The sequence below is a fragment of the Myotis davidii genome, unplaced genomic scaffold (assembly GCF_000327345.1).
Source record: "Myotis davidii unplaced genomic scaffold, ASM32734v1 scaffold247, whole genome shotgun sequence".
Classification (NCBI taxonomy): Eukaryota; Metazoa; Chordata; class Mammalia; order Chiroptera; family Vespertilionidae; genus Myotis; species Myotis davidii.
In genome coordinates, this window is record NW_006299593.1 from 1918735 (window position 1) to 1931004 (window position 12270).

General features: G+C 40.2%; 1 protein-coding gene across 1 annotated transcript in view; it reads left to right on the top strand.

Annotated features, from left to right (window-relative positions):
* Positions 1-12270, top strand: part of PAIP2B (poly(A) binding protein interacting protein 2B) — a 28107-nt gene that overhangs the window by 8626 nt on the left and 7211 nt on the right. Inside the window, exons 2-4 of the mRNA XM_015571490.1 lie at positions 8020-8168; positions 10472-10648; positions 11773-12268. Coding sequence (XP_015426976.1) covers positions 8031-8168; positions 10472-10648; positions 11773-11829 — 372 coding nt within the window. The 5' untranslated portion in view covers positions 8020-8030 and the 3' untranslated portion in view covers positions 11830-12268. The remainder of the gene's footprint in view (positions 1-8019; positions 8169-10471; positions 10649-11772; positions 12269-12270) is intronic.

Below are 12270 nucleotides of genomic sequence, written 5' to 3' on the forward strand. Positions count from 1 at the left end.
TTATATAAAAGGATATTTTAACACCAAAAAAACATAAGAAAGCCTTAATTCAGTACAAAATAAATTTAACTTTATGAAGAACACTATGTAGTTCTAATTTTTATTTTTTATTTTTTAACACGTTAAGCACCAAGCCTGTTTTGTCTTCCTTTCCATTTAGCCTGCGATATCCAATTTCACCGATATGCTGGCGGCCGGAGACTGATGAGGTCCAAACAGAAAGTATAGTGCCAGTCACCGGTGACTGACATGGCGCTTAACGTGTTAATCCTCACCTGATGATATGTTCATGGATTTTTAGAGAGAGAGGAAGGGAGAGAGAAACAGTGATGTGAGAGAGAAATAGTGATCAGCTGCTTCCTATGCACACCTCTACCCAGGATTGAACCCACAACCTTTTGGTGTATGGGATGATGCTCCAACCAACTGAGCCACCTGGCCAGGGCAGCATTTTTCTTCAGCCTTGTTCCTCTATGCCCATTAGCAGTATTTAAGAAAAATCAAGAGTTTTATAGCATAGCCATTCTGGAACTAAAGTGGGGCAAGTATGAGAGAGTAGGGCAGTGGCTAAGAGCATGAACTTTGGGGACAGAAGGGACTGCTCTTATTAAACTCATCAGAGACCTCTAAGGTCCTAAATTCTATGGACACTCCTCAGCCTTCCTCTTGCCCTTTCAGCAGCCTTCAACACATCCCTGTACTGGGTATATTAGTTTCTTGTGGCTGCTGTAACAAATTACCACAAACTGGTGGCTTAAAACAACATAAACTTACTCTCTGTCAGTTCTAGAGGCCAGAAGTCAAAACTCAAGGTGTGTCTAGACCTCTAGAGGCTGTGGGAGAAGGAAAATCTGTTCTTTGCCCCTTCAACTGTTGTGGCCATAGGCATTCCTTGACTTGTGGTCACTTTACTCCAATCTCTGCCTCCATGATCACATTTCCTCCTCTTCTCTCTGTCTCAAATCTCCCTCTGCTTTTCTCTTACAAGGACACTTATCATTGTACTTAGGGCCTATTGGGATAATCCAGGATGATTTACTTATCTCGAGATCTTTAATTTAGTTACATCTGCAAAGACCCCTATTCAGCCCGACCTCTCCAGTTCTTGATGCATGTAGACAACCCACTTAACATCACCACTTGAATGTGACAGAGGCATTAAAAATTTAACATGTCCAAAATTGAACTCATCACCCTTCTTACCCCCACTACCTATTACCACCCAGGGAAAGTGTGCTCTGCTCACAGCGTTTCTTAGTTCAGTGAATGGCATTACCATGCCAAAGTTATCCATGATATTTTTCTCATCCTGTCTCCCCACTTCAGTTCATCACCACAAACAACCAAAAATAGTTTTGGAATCTTCCCACTCCCTTCTTACTGCCACTATCTTAGTCTAAGCAGCCATTATTATTATTTTCACCTGAATTAGCACATTACCTGCCTTACTGGTCTCCCTTTATTCACTCTCTGTGCAGTCCATTTTCCATATGGCAGCCTGAATTGTGCCCAAATATAAATGGAAATTTTGTTGCTATGCTGACTGTCTAGAACTTTTTTTTTTAATGGCTTTCATTGCTTTTAGGATGAAATCCAAAATCCTTCATTAGCCTCTAATTTCCTGCATGAGCTGGCCTTGTCTGCCTATGCATCTTCATCCCTCTTCCTTGCCGTTCTCCCACTGGTTCTCCTTTGATGCTCCAACTATATGCATACCTACCTCCCTTTAGTTTCTCTTTTAGTTCTTTCCTGCCTCTGAGACTTCGCACATACTTTTTCCTCTTCTCCCTATTTCTGGCTAATTTACGTTCTTTAGGTATCAGTGTGTTACTTACGCAGGGAAACCTTTTCTAACCTGGGCTTAATTGGATCCCTCCGTTGTTAGTTTTCTAATAGTCCCTCTTTTCCTTTTATAACAGGGATCATAATTATTATTAATTGCTTGCTTGTCTCCCGAGAGAATGTAAATACTACCAGGGCAAGGACTGTACAGCCTGTCAAAGCACTACAGCATAGTTGGCTGGGGTAAACAGGCACTCAGACATTAACGAGTGAGTGCATCTAGATATAACTAAGAATGGACAAAACCTGAATCTAGTAGCAGTGTATTTGAAGTAAAATAAAATTTAAAACTGTTATCCACAATGTTTAACTTTTAAAAAATGGCATTAACCAGACTGAATGAAGTTAACAAAACGGCAGGAAACAGAATAGTAGAGACTAGTTTTTATATCCATTGCTCAGTAGACTTTTTTCCCAGGTGATTCAGTCGAAAGTCCCAAATCTCATTTAGGTTCTAAGAATAGCTAGTTTTTTCTGTGAACATGTTGGATCTGAAAGTTTGTGGGTGTTTAAAGTGTTGCACTGATGAAACAGGTATTCTAGAAATATCTAGATACATTAAAAGCCTAAAGTTCCTTATGGCTGAGAACCAAACCCCTTTTTCAAGCCCTTTTAGGCTTGAATCCTTGACCATAGTAGAATTCTAAGTCAAATGCTTGGCAGGCCTTTGCACCTCTATTTTGACTAGGAACAGGGTTACGTGTTTTCCCGTCTTCAGCCAAAATGACAAATGTTATGTTCCATTTTCAGCCTGTTTGCAGTGTATATAAGAGGGAAAGTGAGGTGGGGAGGGAATAAGTTTCAAGTAGTTCTTAGATTTTATACTGTAATATAGACACAGACTAGACATAAACTCCTTTATCTTCTGTTGGTCTAATTCTAAAGAACTTCTCAAGCAATGACCCACTTCAATTTGCACATTTGCCCTCTCAGTAGATAAGAGAAACGGTGTGGCAGCTGGTAGTTTCTGTGGCAGAGCTAGTTGTCATTGTTTATTGATTACCTGTATTACTTATTTGTTACCATGTAATAACTTCCCCAAAGCTTAGCAGGTTAAAACAACAGGGTCAGGAATCTGCGAGCAGCTTAGCTGGATGCCTCTACCTCTGAGTCTCCCATGAAGTTACAGTCAGGCTGTCGGCTGGGACAGCTGTCTCATCTGAAGGCTTGACTGGGGGAAGATGAACTTCTAACTCACTCACATGGTGTTAATAGGATTCAGTTCCTGGCCACATGGGCCTTTCCATAGCATAGCTGATCACGTGGAGCCATTCTGGTCTGTAATCCTCCTTGTAGAATCAAGCATTTCCCCATCTTTGGAAGCTTTGGAGTCATTTTCGTTGTCCCCGCTACACTACAGTATCATAATGATGTGCATTGGAATGGGTGAGGATTGAGGGAATGCGAAAGGTCAGGGTAGGATGGTTAGAGAAACACTGCTCTTAGAGGGTGTGCATGGAGGATGGCGAGCTGGAGAGAAGCTGGGAATAGAGGAGAACATTACATTAAACTCTGGAAGCCGGAAAGTCGGACATTACGGGCAGTGATCCTATCTTTCCCAGTGTCTTCCCCAAGTTGGAAGGCATTCCTCAAATGCCTTACCTAGGAGTCTCTAGTCTCCAGCAAAGTCTCCCATTCCCACCTCCTACTAAAGGTCAGGGCAAGGGCGGGGAAAAAAAGGACACATACGTAATACCCTTTGTAATACTTTAAGCAATAAAACAATAATAAAAAAAAAGGTCAGGGGCACATTAAGCACTGCCACCCAGTAAGCCCAAATCCGGTGTTCTTGAACTAACCCAGCAACTCAGTTTGCTTAACCCCTGAATCTGGCACCTTCTTTGTTCCTCCTATAGCAATGTCTGGATGGGCTTTTTAAGTGAGGCAGGACAGCCCTAGCCAGTTTCTCAGTGGTTAGAGCGTCAGCCTGCAGACTGAAGGGTCCCAGGTTGGATTCCAGTCAAGGGCACATGCCTGGGCTGTGGGCTCGATCCTCAGTGGGGGGCATGCAGGAGACAGCCAATCGATGATTCTCTCACATCATTGTTGTTTTTCTCTCTCCCTCTGAAATCTCTTCCTCTCTGAAATCAATAAAAATATATTTTTAAAAAATAAAGTGAGGCAAGACAGGTTATGAGGCAGTCAGACGATAGACGTGAAAGTACTTGATAAATTGCTAAACATTATACAAATTAAATTATTAAGTTGCTGCTATTTAAGAGAAACCAAACTTTCCAATTGTGTGGAAAACAAAAGTAGAATGGTATAAAGTACAAATCGATACTGCGTAGCCAACTGTAAGAAAACCACTTTCCTAGTATTAGCAGCCCCATCTCTCAATGATTTCAACTTTGCTAAAATAAAGTGTGTTAATTTGGGGAACGTCTCCATGTGAGATTATGGTAATTTTCCTTTCCATTTCTCATGAACGAGTGCATCCTGCAATTTGCTCTCTGTCTTCCTGCTTGTTCTTGAATTAGAAGGGTTATTCTTTCTTTTTTCCTCTGCCTTCCCTTTTTCCTTATGGTTGTGTGTACTCAGGATTTATTTTTTGGGCAAAGGCAGATGTTTTAGAAAACTAAACTCTGAGTTTCTATGAATGACTTCCCTATTGATAAGGATAAATCATTGTGTTGGCTGTAAACAGCTGCCAGTGAATCTTTGGACCGATGATGCTGTGCAACCTGCTACCCAGCAAGGATCCGGGCCTTTAAGAGTCGCTGTGTTGAGGAATAACCCACTGATACAGAGCAGACTTGCTGCTGTCATTGTTATGCTGCAAATGGAAGTGGTAAAAATAAGGAAGTGGTTTTCTCTCTTCTATAGCCTTAGGGAGGGATTTATTATGGAGCTGGATTTGGAATATATAAGCAACCTATGTAATGTAGAAACATTGGAAACACTCCAAAAGACAGTAGGGCTTTATTAACATAGAAATGAGAAAAAGCAAATAATGGAGCACCATACTGTTATTATTGATTTCTTTTGTCTTTATCTAAAATATGTAAAACTGATCATTTCTTACTAGGTGCCTGTTTATACCAACAGTGAATTAAATGGGTTCTGTCTCAAATTGAATACTTTTTTAAAAAATATTTTTTTAATTGAATTCCGAGAGGAAGAGGGAGAGAAAGATAGAAACATCAGTGATGAGAGAGAATCATTGATCTGTTGCCTCCTGCACACCTCTTACTGGGGATCAATCCCGCAACCCGGACATGTGCCCTGACCGAGACTCGAACTGTGACCTTGTGGTTCATAGGTCAGTGCTCAACCTCTGAGCCATGCTGCTGGGCATAAATGAAATACTTTTTAAACTATCAATAGTTGTTTTACTGGCTATTCTTTATTCTTCACAGTTCTACCTAATGTCCATAACAGGTTAGAAAATTGCAAATATTTTAAAAGGGAGTAAGCAATAATTTTTTAGTGTACACAGAAGAAGCAAAGGATTTTTTCATGAATGTTGCCAAGATGGAAATGAATTAGGAAATAATTTGTTAAAGAAACCGGTTTGGCTCAGTGGATAGAGCGTCGGCCTGCGGACTGAGGGGTCCCGGGTTCGATTCCGGTCAAGGGCATGTACCTGGGTTGCGGGCACATCCCCAGTAGGAGATGTGCAGGAGGCAGCTGATCGATGTCTCTCTCTCATCAGTGTTTCTAACTCTCTATCTCTCTCCCTTCCTCTCTGTAAAAAATCAATAAAATATATATTTAAAAAAAAAAAAAAAGAAAACTTAAAGGTGCCCCAAGGGGGATGGGGTGTGGATGGTATTTAAATGGATGGTATTTAAATAGAATGGGAAAGTAATGATTCCTGAGTAATGATTCACCAATATTTATGGAGTACTTAATATTCAGGTGAGTTACAAAACATATAAACCTCCATCGAGCTATAGAGCAGGGTTCTCAACCTTCCTAATGCCGCGACCCTTTAATACCCTCATGTTGTGGTGACCCCCAATTTCATTGTTACAAATTGAACATAATTAAAGCATAGTGATTAATCACAAAAACAATATGTAATTATATATGTGTTTTCCGATGGTCTTAGGCGACCCCTGTGAAAGGGTCGTTCTTCGCCCAAAGGGGTCGTGACCCAGAAGGTTGAGAACCACTGCTATAGACAAATATTAAGGCCAGCAAAACTGCTACCAAAAATTAAGCAAATCAAATATTTGTATTTATAAATTATTTTATGAAAATTAAAATTATAAAAATAATAAACGTTCTTCCAAAGATAAGGAAAAGATATATACCCTGATAGAAAAATGGGCAAAGTACTTGAGCCAAAACATTATAAAACAAGAAATATAAAGGGCCAGTAAGTATATCTCAAAATATTCAGCCTCATTAAAAATTAAAGAACTGTAAATGTAAGGAATAAATTGAGATTGGTAGTGGCTTAAAAAATAATACTCCTGAATGCAGAGGAACAGGCACTTATATACTACTGATGGGAATTTAAGTTCTTATGACCATGTGGCAATAAATCAAGAGCCTTAAGAAAACAAATGTAACTTCTAATATAGCAGTTCTATTCCCAGGAGTTATCTTAAGGAAATCATTTTTTTTAAATGAGCCCAAGAAGTTCATCAAACTTTTATAATACAGAAACATTAAAACACCCCAAAAAACAATATGGCTGTGTTATCATAGGAATGAGAAAAAGCAAATGATGGTACATCGTGTGTGTGTCTGTGTCTCTGAATACACTCAGGGGAAGTCAGGGAGGTTATATGCACCACACTGTTAATGATTCTTTACTCTGGTTGGTTGAACAGCTGGTGACCTTAATTTTCTCTTTTTTGCTTATCAATATAATAAACATGTATTTTTTTAAAATAAGTTCTAAATAAAACCACTCTTGAGAATCAAAATAAGAGACAGTTGCTTACCATGTTCATTAAGAATGCATTTCCTTTACTTATTTAAACTTTAAGGAAGCCATGTGATCACGATTAGGTTCTAAAACAGGGGTGGGCAAACTTTTTGACTCAAGGGTCACAATGGGTTCTTAAACTGGACCGGAGGGCTGGAACAAAAGCATGGATAGAGTGTTTGTGTGAACTAATATAAATTCAAAGTAAACATCATTACATAAAAGGGTACAGTCTTTTTTTTTTTTTTAGTTTTATTCATTTCAAACTGGTCGGATCCGGCCCGCGGGCCGTAGTTTGCCCACGGCTGTTCTAAAACCTACAGAGTTTGCCTTGAAAAGATTCATCCTCCCTCTCACTTGCTAGAAAGGCTAACTAACTGTAGACATGGTTGTTGTTGTTTTTTCCCCTTTATTTATTTATTTATTTTACAAGAGAACAAATCCATTTTATTTATTTATTTATTTTTCAATAAGTGTAAATCCTTGGGGGGTACAGCATTATACAGTGGCCTTAGCAGAAAGGTTGCTTTGGAATTTAGCGTGACCCATGCCACTGTTTCCATGAGCACGAGTTACCTTTCCCCAGATTACTCTGGTTTTACTCCATTTGCTACCAGGAGTCACTGTGGTGTTCTTGCTTTGTACACATAAGCACATCTCTTGCCTAAGTAGAATTTAGTTTCATCTCAAGTATAAACACCTTCAATTTTTTGAAAAACATTTTTTTTATTGGTTTCAGATAGAGAAAAGGAGAAGGAGAGGGAGATAGAAACATCAGTGATGAGAGAGAAAAATTAATGCCTCCTGCATGCCCCCCACTAGGGACCAAGCCCACAACCCGGGCATGTACCCTGATTGGGAATCAAACTATGATCTCCTGGTTCATAGGTTGATACTCAACCACTGAGCCACACAGGCTCAGACTAAACACCTTCAATTTTAAGAAGAGCTGTGTGCTCCCTCTGGTTCTGGAAACCCCACGTATAGTCAGCAAAAATGGCCTTCCAGAGATATTTATTGTTACAGAAGTCCTGTTCCCAGCAGACTCTGTAGTCTCCAAGATGGCAGAAAGAAGGCATATTTTTCTTTTAACTCTTAAACAGTTGTACATCTGTATAGTTGATAATTATAAGATATTATTAGTTTTGCAACAGATACAGATTAGCAGTTTGTGTTTATCTGTAGTTAATAACTTGGACTTAGAACTTCAGAAGCTTCTGGGAGAATCTGGATATTATAGGTTTTCATTTCCTTGATTCTTGTAACATTTTACCTTTTCTTTTGTTTCTGTTTAGGTTCTATCATAATGAATGGATCCAGTGTGGCAAATACATCACCCAATGTAAAATCCAAAGAGGACCAGGTGTTAAATGGGCACGATGAGAAAGAAAACCCATTTGCAGAGTACATGTGGATGGAGAATGAAGAGGATTTTAACAGACAGGTAAAGAAAGAAGAGGAAGGACAATGATGTGTGTGACTCAGCAGCTATACTTTATTAGAGTTCTGTTACAAAAGAAATGGGTTCCTTGGCTTTAGAATAACTTAAAAATACATGGATGCCTAGTCTGAGCTGACCAGGAAACACCTTCAGTTGGTAAAAGACCAAGTAGTACTTTGGAGGAAGAGCATGATATTTTTCTGCCACGTTAATTAAAAGAGGATCTAGTGCCATGGTGATCTGGTATAGACTTCTGAGAAACAGCAGATTTGTGCAGACAGGCCAGCCTGGCATGCCCCAGTCAAGAACTCAGGGACTGGCAGAATGTGAGCCTGAGATCGGTATGTGTGTAGTAGGGTAGGGGAAGGCTAGACCGCTTCAACAAAGATTCAGCAGTGTCTTCTATCTCTGTAACGTTAATTCCCATCAATATACTACTGATTGGAATTAGCCACTGGGAAAGGGAGAGTCAAAAGCCAAGGCAAGGGATCTCCTTTTCACCAAGTGATGCGAAGTGCTCCCATCCCTTGTGGGGACATCACTTGATAGTTACGTGGCCATGTCTAGCACGGGAGATGGGAAATACGGTATTAACTGAGCAGCCTGTTGCTGAGGGAAGAAGAAAACAAGCTTTAGGGATACTGTCAGCAGTTTCCACTCCCAAGTGGCTCACGGTGTCATGATTTGTGTGAGTAGCACGTACATCATGCTGCGGTCACACCCGTGTGCCCAGGTAACCGTTTTTGAGGGTTGTGCCTGTGGATAAGGATAAATTTAATAAGGGGAACACTTTTGGGGGGAAGTCAGGGCAGATCTTGAACAATTAGGTTAAATCTTGTGGCTTAGAAATATTTTGTAGTTATTGCTAAGTACTTCATAACTTTCTAATTTACTTGAATTTTTTTTAAATGTTGCTAACTATAATGTTGAAATACTATTTTTCAGTCTTGCTATCAGTGACTTTTCCTTTGAATTCATGAGGTGTTAACTGTATTGGCTAGTTTGGGTGATGATTTTTGTTTGACTCCTCCCTGGCAGTGGCATGAGTGAGCTATGAATCTGTCACCAGGCCAGCTGCAGAAGACATGGCCAAATGTGAGGCAGGAGGCCTGTTAAAGTCACACAGTGTGCAGATTGAACTCTTTCATAAGAGTTAATAGTCAATGACTGTAAACAGGTATAAAATATCTTAGATACATATTGCTTTGGTTTAGGGCGATCTTTAAGAAATATGGACTTGTTTCAATATTCATAGTATTTTTTTCTTTTTATCTTCATCTGAGGACATGCTTTCATTGGTTTTGAGAGAGAGAAGAAGGGAGAGAGAGAGAGAAACATTGATCGGCTGCGTCCTGCACATACCCTGACGGGGATCAAACCCACACCTTGGGTATGTGCTTGGACCAGGAATCAAACCTGCAGCCTTTTGGTATATGGGATGATGCTCCAATCCACTGAGCACACCGGCCGGGGCTCATATTGCTTCTTGTTTTGAAAGAATATTACATTGACGAAATCATTTTCTATTGGTATGTCAAAAAGTGTTCTTTATATTTTTCTAAGGTTCTGAAAGTATTTTTCACCCTTAGGGGCCTCATTACCAGAAAAGTGGGCCAGAAGCTGAGAGTTGGTTTTGACTTACTGTCTGCTGTCCAGGTAGTGGTCTAGTTACATAGTTCCTATACCTTTTTCATAGTTGTAAAATGGGAAATTTAGGAAAAGTTGCTTCTTAATAAGATTGAGAAAAGAATTTTAAGCTTTAAAAATGATTTTCGGGCCTTAGCTGGTTTACTCAGTGCATAGAGCATCAGCCTGCAGACTGAAGGGTCCCAGGTTTGATTCTGGTCAAGGGCACATACCCGGGTTGTAGGCTCAATCCCCAGTGGGGGGCATGCAGGAGGCAGCCAATCAATGATTCTCTGTCATCGTTGATGTTTTTATCTCTCCTTCCTTCTCCCTTCCTCTCTGAAATCAATAAAAAAATATTTTTACAAAAAAAAAGATTTTTGGTAAGTGCCATGTGAATGGAAAATATCTGTGTCACATATTAGAGGTCTTAGATGATCTGTGAAGAATTTCTGCTATTTTGAATAACTATTTCTTTAGTCTTATTGTTAATGGAACTTAACAATTGAAAAATTTATATTCTGTCCAGCCAGTCATTAGAAGCTTCTTAATTCTTAGCAGATATCATGCAAGATCATTCTTAATCTTGGAGTAAACCTCTAACACAAAGAGGTAGATTAAACCTGGAAGGGACGAGTGCCTCTGGGAGGGTGAGTCTGAGCTTGCACCTTTGCTGTCAGGTGGAGGAGGAGCTGCTGGAGCAGGACTTCTTGGACCGGTGCTTCCAGGAGATGCTGGACGAGGAAGACCAAGACTGGTTTATTCCATCGCGAGACCTGCCTCAGGCCATGGGACAGTTGCAACAACAGTTAAATGGACTATCTGTCAGCAATGGTCATGATTCTGAAGATATTTTGGTAAGAGCCATAAGTTCCACAACTTGGGCAAATCCCTGGAGCCCTCTAAGCCGCTATTCTTCACTTACCATGTGGGCATTAATAATTGGGTACAATGAAGATGCATTCGCCTAATAAAGCATTGTGAAAAAATCAATGTTACAGCATCACCAACTTTCATTTTTCCCAATGGGCTTTTCAAAATAGAATTGGGATTAAGGATAAAAATTTGAACGTAGAAAAGGTGTTGTTGTTGTTTTTTTAAATATAACTTTATTGATTTCAGAGGGGAAGGGAGAGGGAAAGATAGAAACATTAATGATGAGAGAGAATTATTGATCGGCTGCCTCCTGCACATCTCCTACTGGGGATTGAGCCCACAATCCAGGCAATGCACTCTTGACTGGAATTGAACCCAGGACCCTTCAGTCCTCAAGCTGATGCTCTTTCCACTGAGCCAAACCAGCTAGGGCAAGATTTGGTTTTAAATTATAATTTGCTGCTGTTCTTTTCTTTTACTGTCCCTCAAATCTGCATTTGTAATTTTGAATGATGCTGTTATAAAAACTGTTCATTTCGGAAGGAACATATTCATTAGAGGCCATTTTCCACTTAAAATTAGAAGACTGGGTAAATAATTCCCTGCCTTCCATGTTTACCTACGGAATTCTGAGGGATTTAGTTCTCACACAACTCATGGTCTGAATGATTGTGCCCATAGTGTGCTAAGATTTGGGTATTCACAAGAGAGCAGAGAACCAAAGAGAGTACAGCAAGATGAAGAAAGATATATGTGCATAGGGATTGTGGTAATCAAACTGGTTTGATGGAGTTCGCTGATGTTCATCAGATTAGAGTGCTCAATGAGTTGAATTATTTTTGGAGTCAAACTTATAAGCCCCTAATGAAAGCATCATAAAGGGAGCAGAAATCTGAAGCAGGACGGAGACAGTGCGGTTGGTCAGGGCTTAGTATGTCAGGGGCCACTGAGACCAGCCCAGCAGTAATGGGCTGAGTTGCAGGAATTCTGTTTTTCTCTCTCTTGAGGCTGAGGGGAAGGTACTGGTAATAATGGAAACAGGGAGAAAATAAGTTTTAAAGTACAGTTTGCCGTGGGATTTATTATCTCTTGGTTCTTATTTCAGAGCAAAAGTAACCTGAACCCGGACGCCAAGGAATTTATTCCAGGAGTGAAGTACTGAGCTGACAGAAACTTTGAGGAGGACTTGTATGTCCCCACATCTGGGGACAGTGCCGCACAAAAAGGCAGAGCTGAAGGGGTGGGGAGGTGGGGTGGGCTAGGGATGCACAATGGGGGAGGGGAATAGTAGTTTAACTTAACACTGTGACTGGAGTAGCTAAACGTGCTCAGTCTTACTCTACAAGCCTCTGAGTATTTCTCTTTTGTTCTACTGACTTTCCTTTTGAGCAGTTTATTATTATCATTATTAGGTTTTGCCTTTTTGAGTTAAGGAAATTATTGCAATCCCCCCCCCCCTTTCATCAGAATGTTCTGCAATGTGTGTTTAAACAGAATAAGATGAATAAGCTGACCAAGAAAATCTGGGTGTTTACACGAATGCCCTCTCACCCTGCTGTATGCTTGCAAGGGCAGTGAGCACCTAGAAAACTACTGAGTCTGT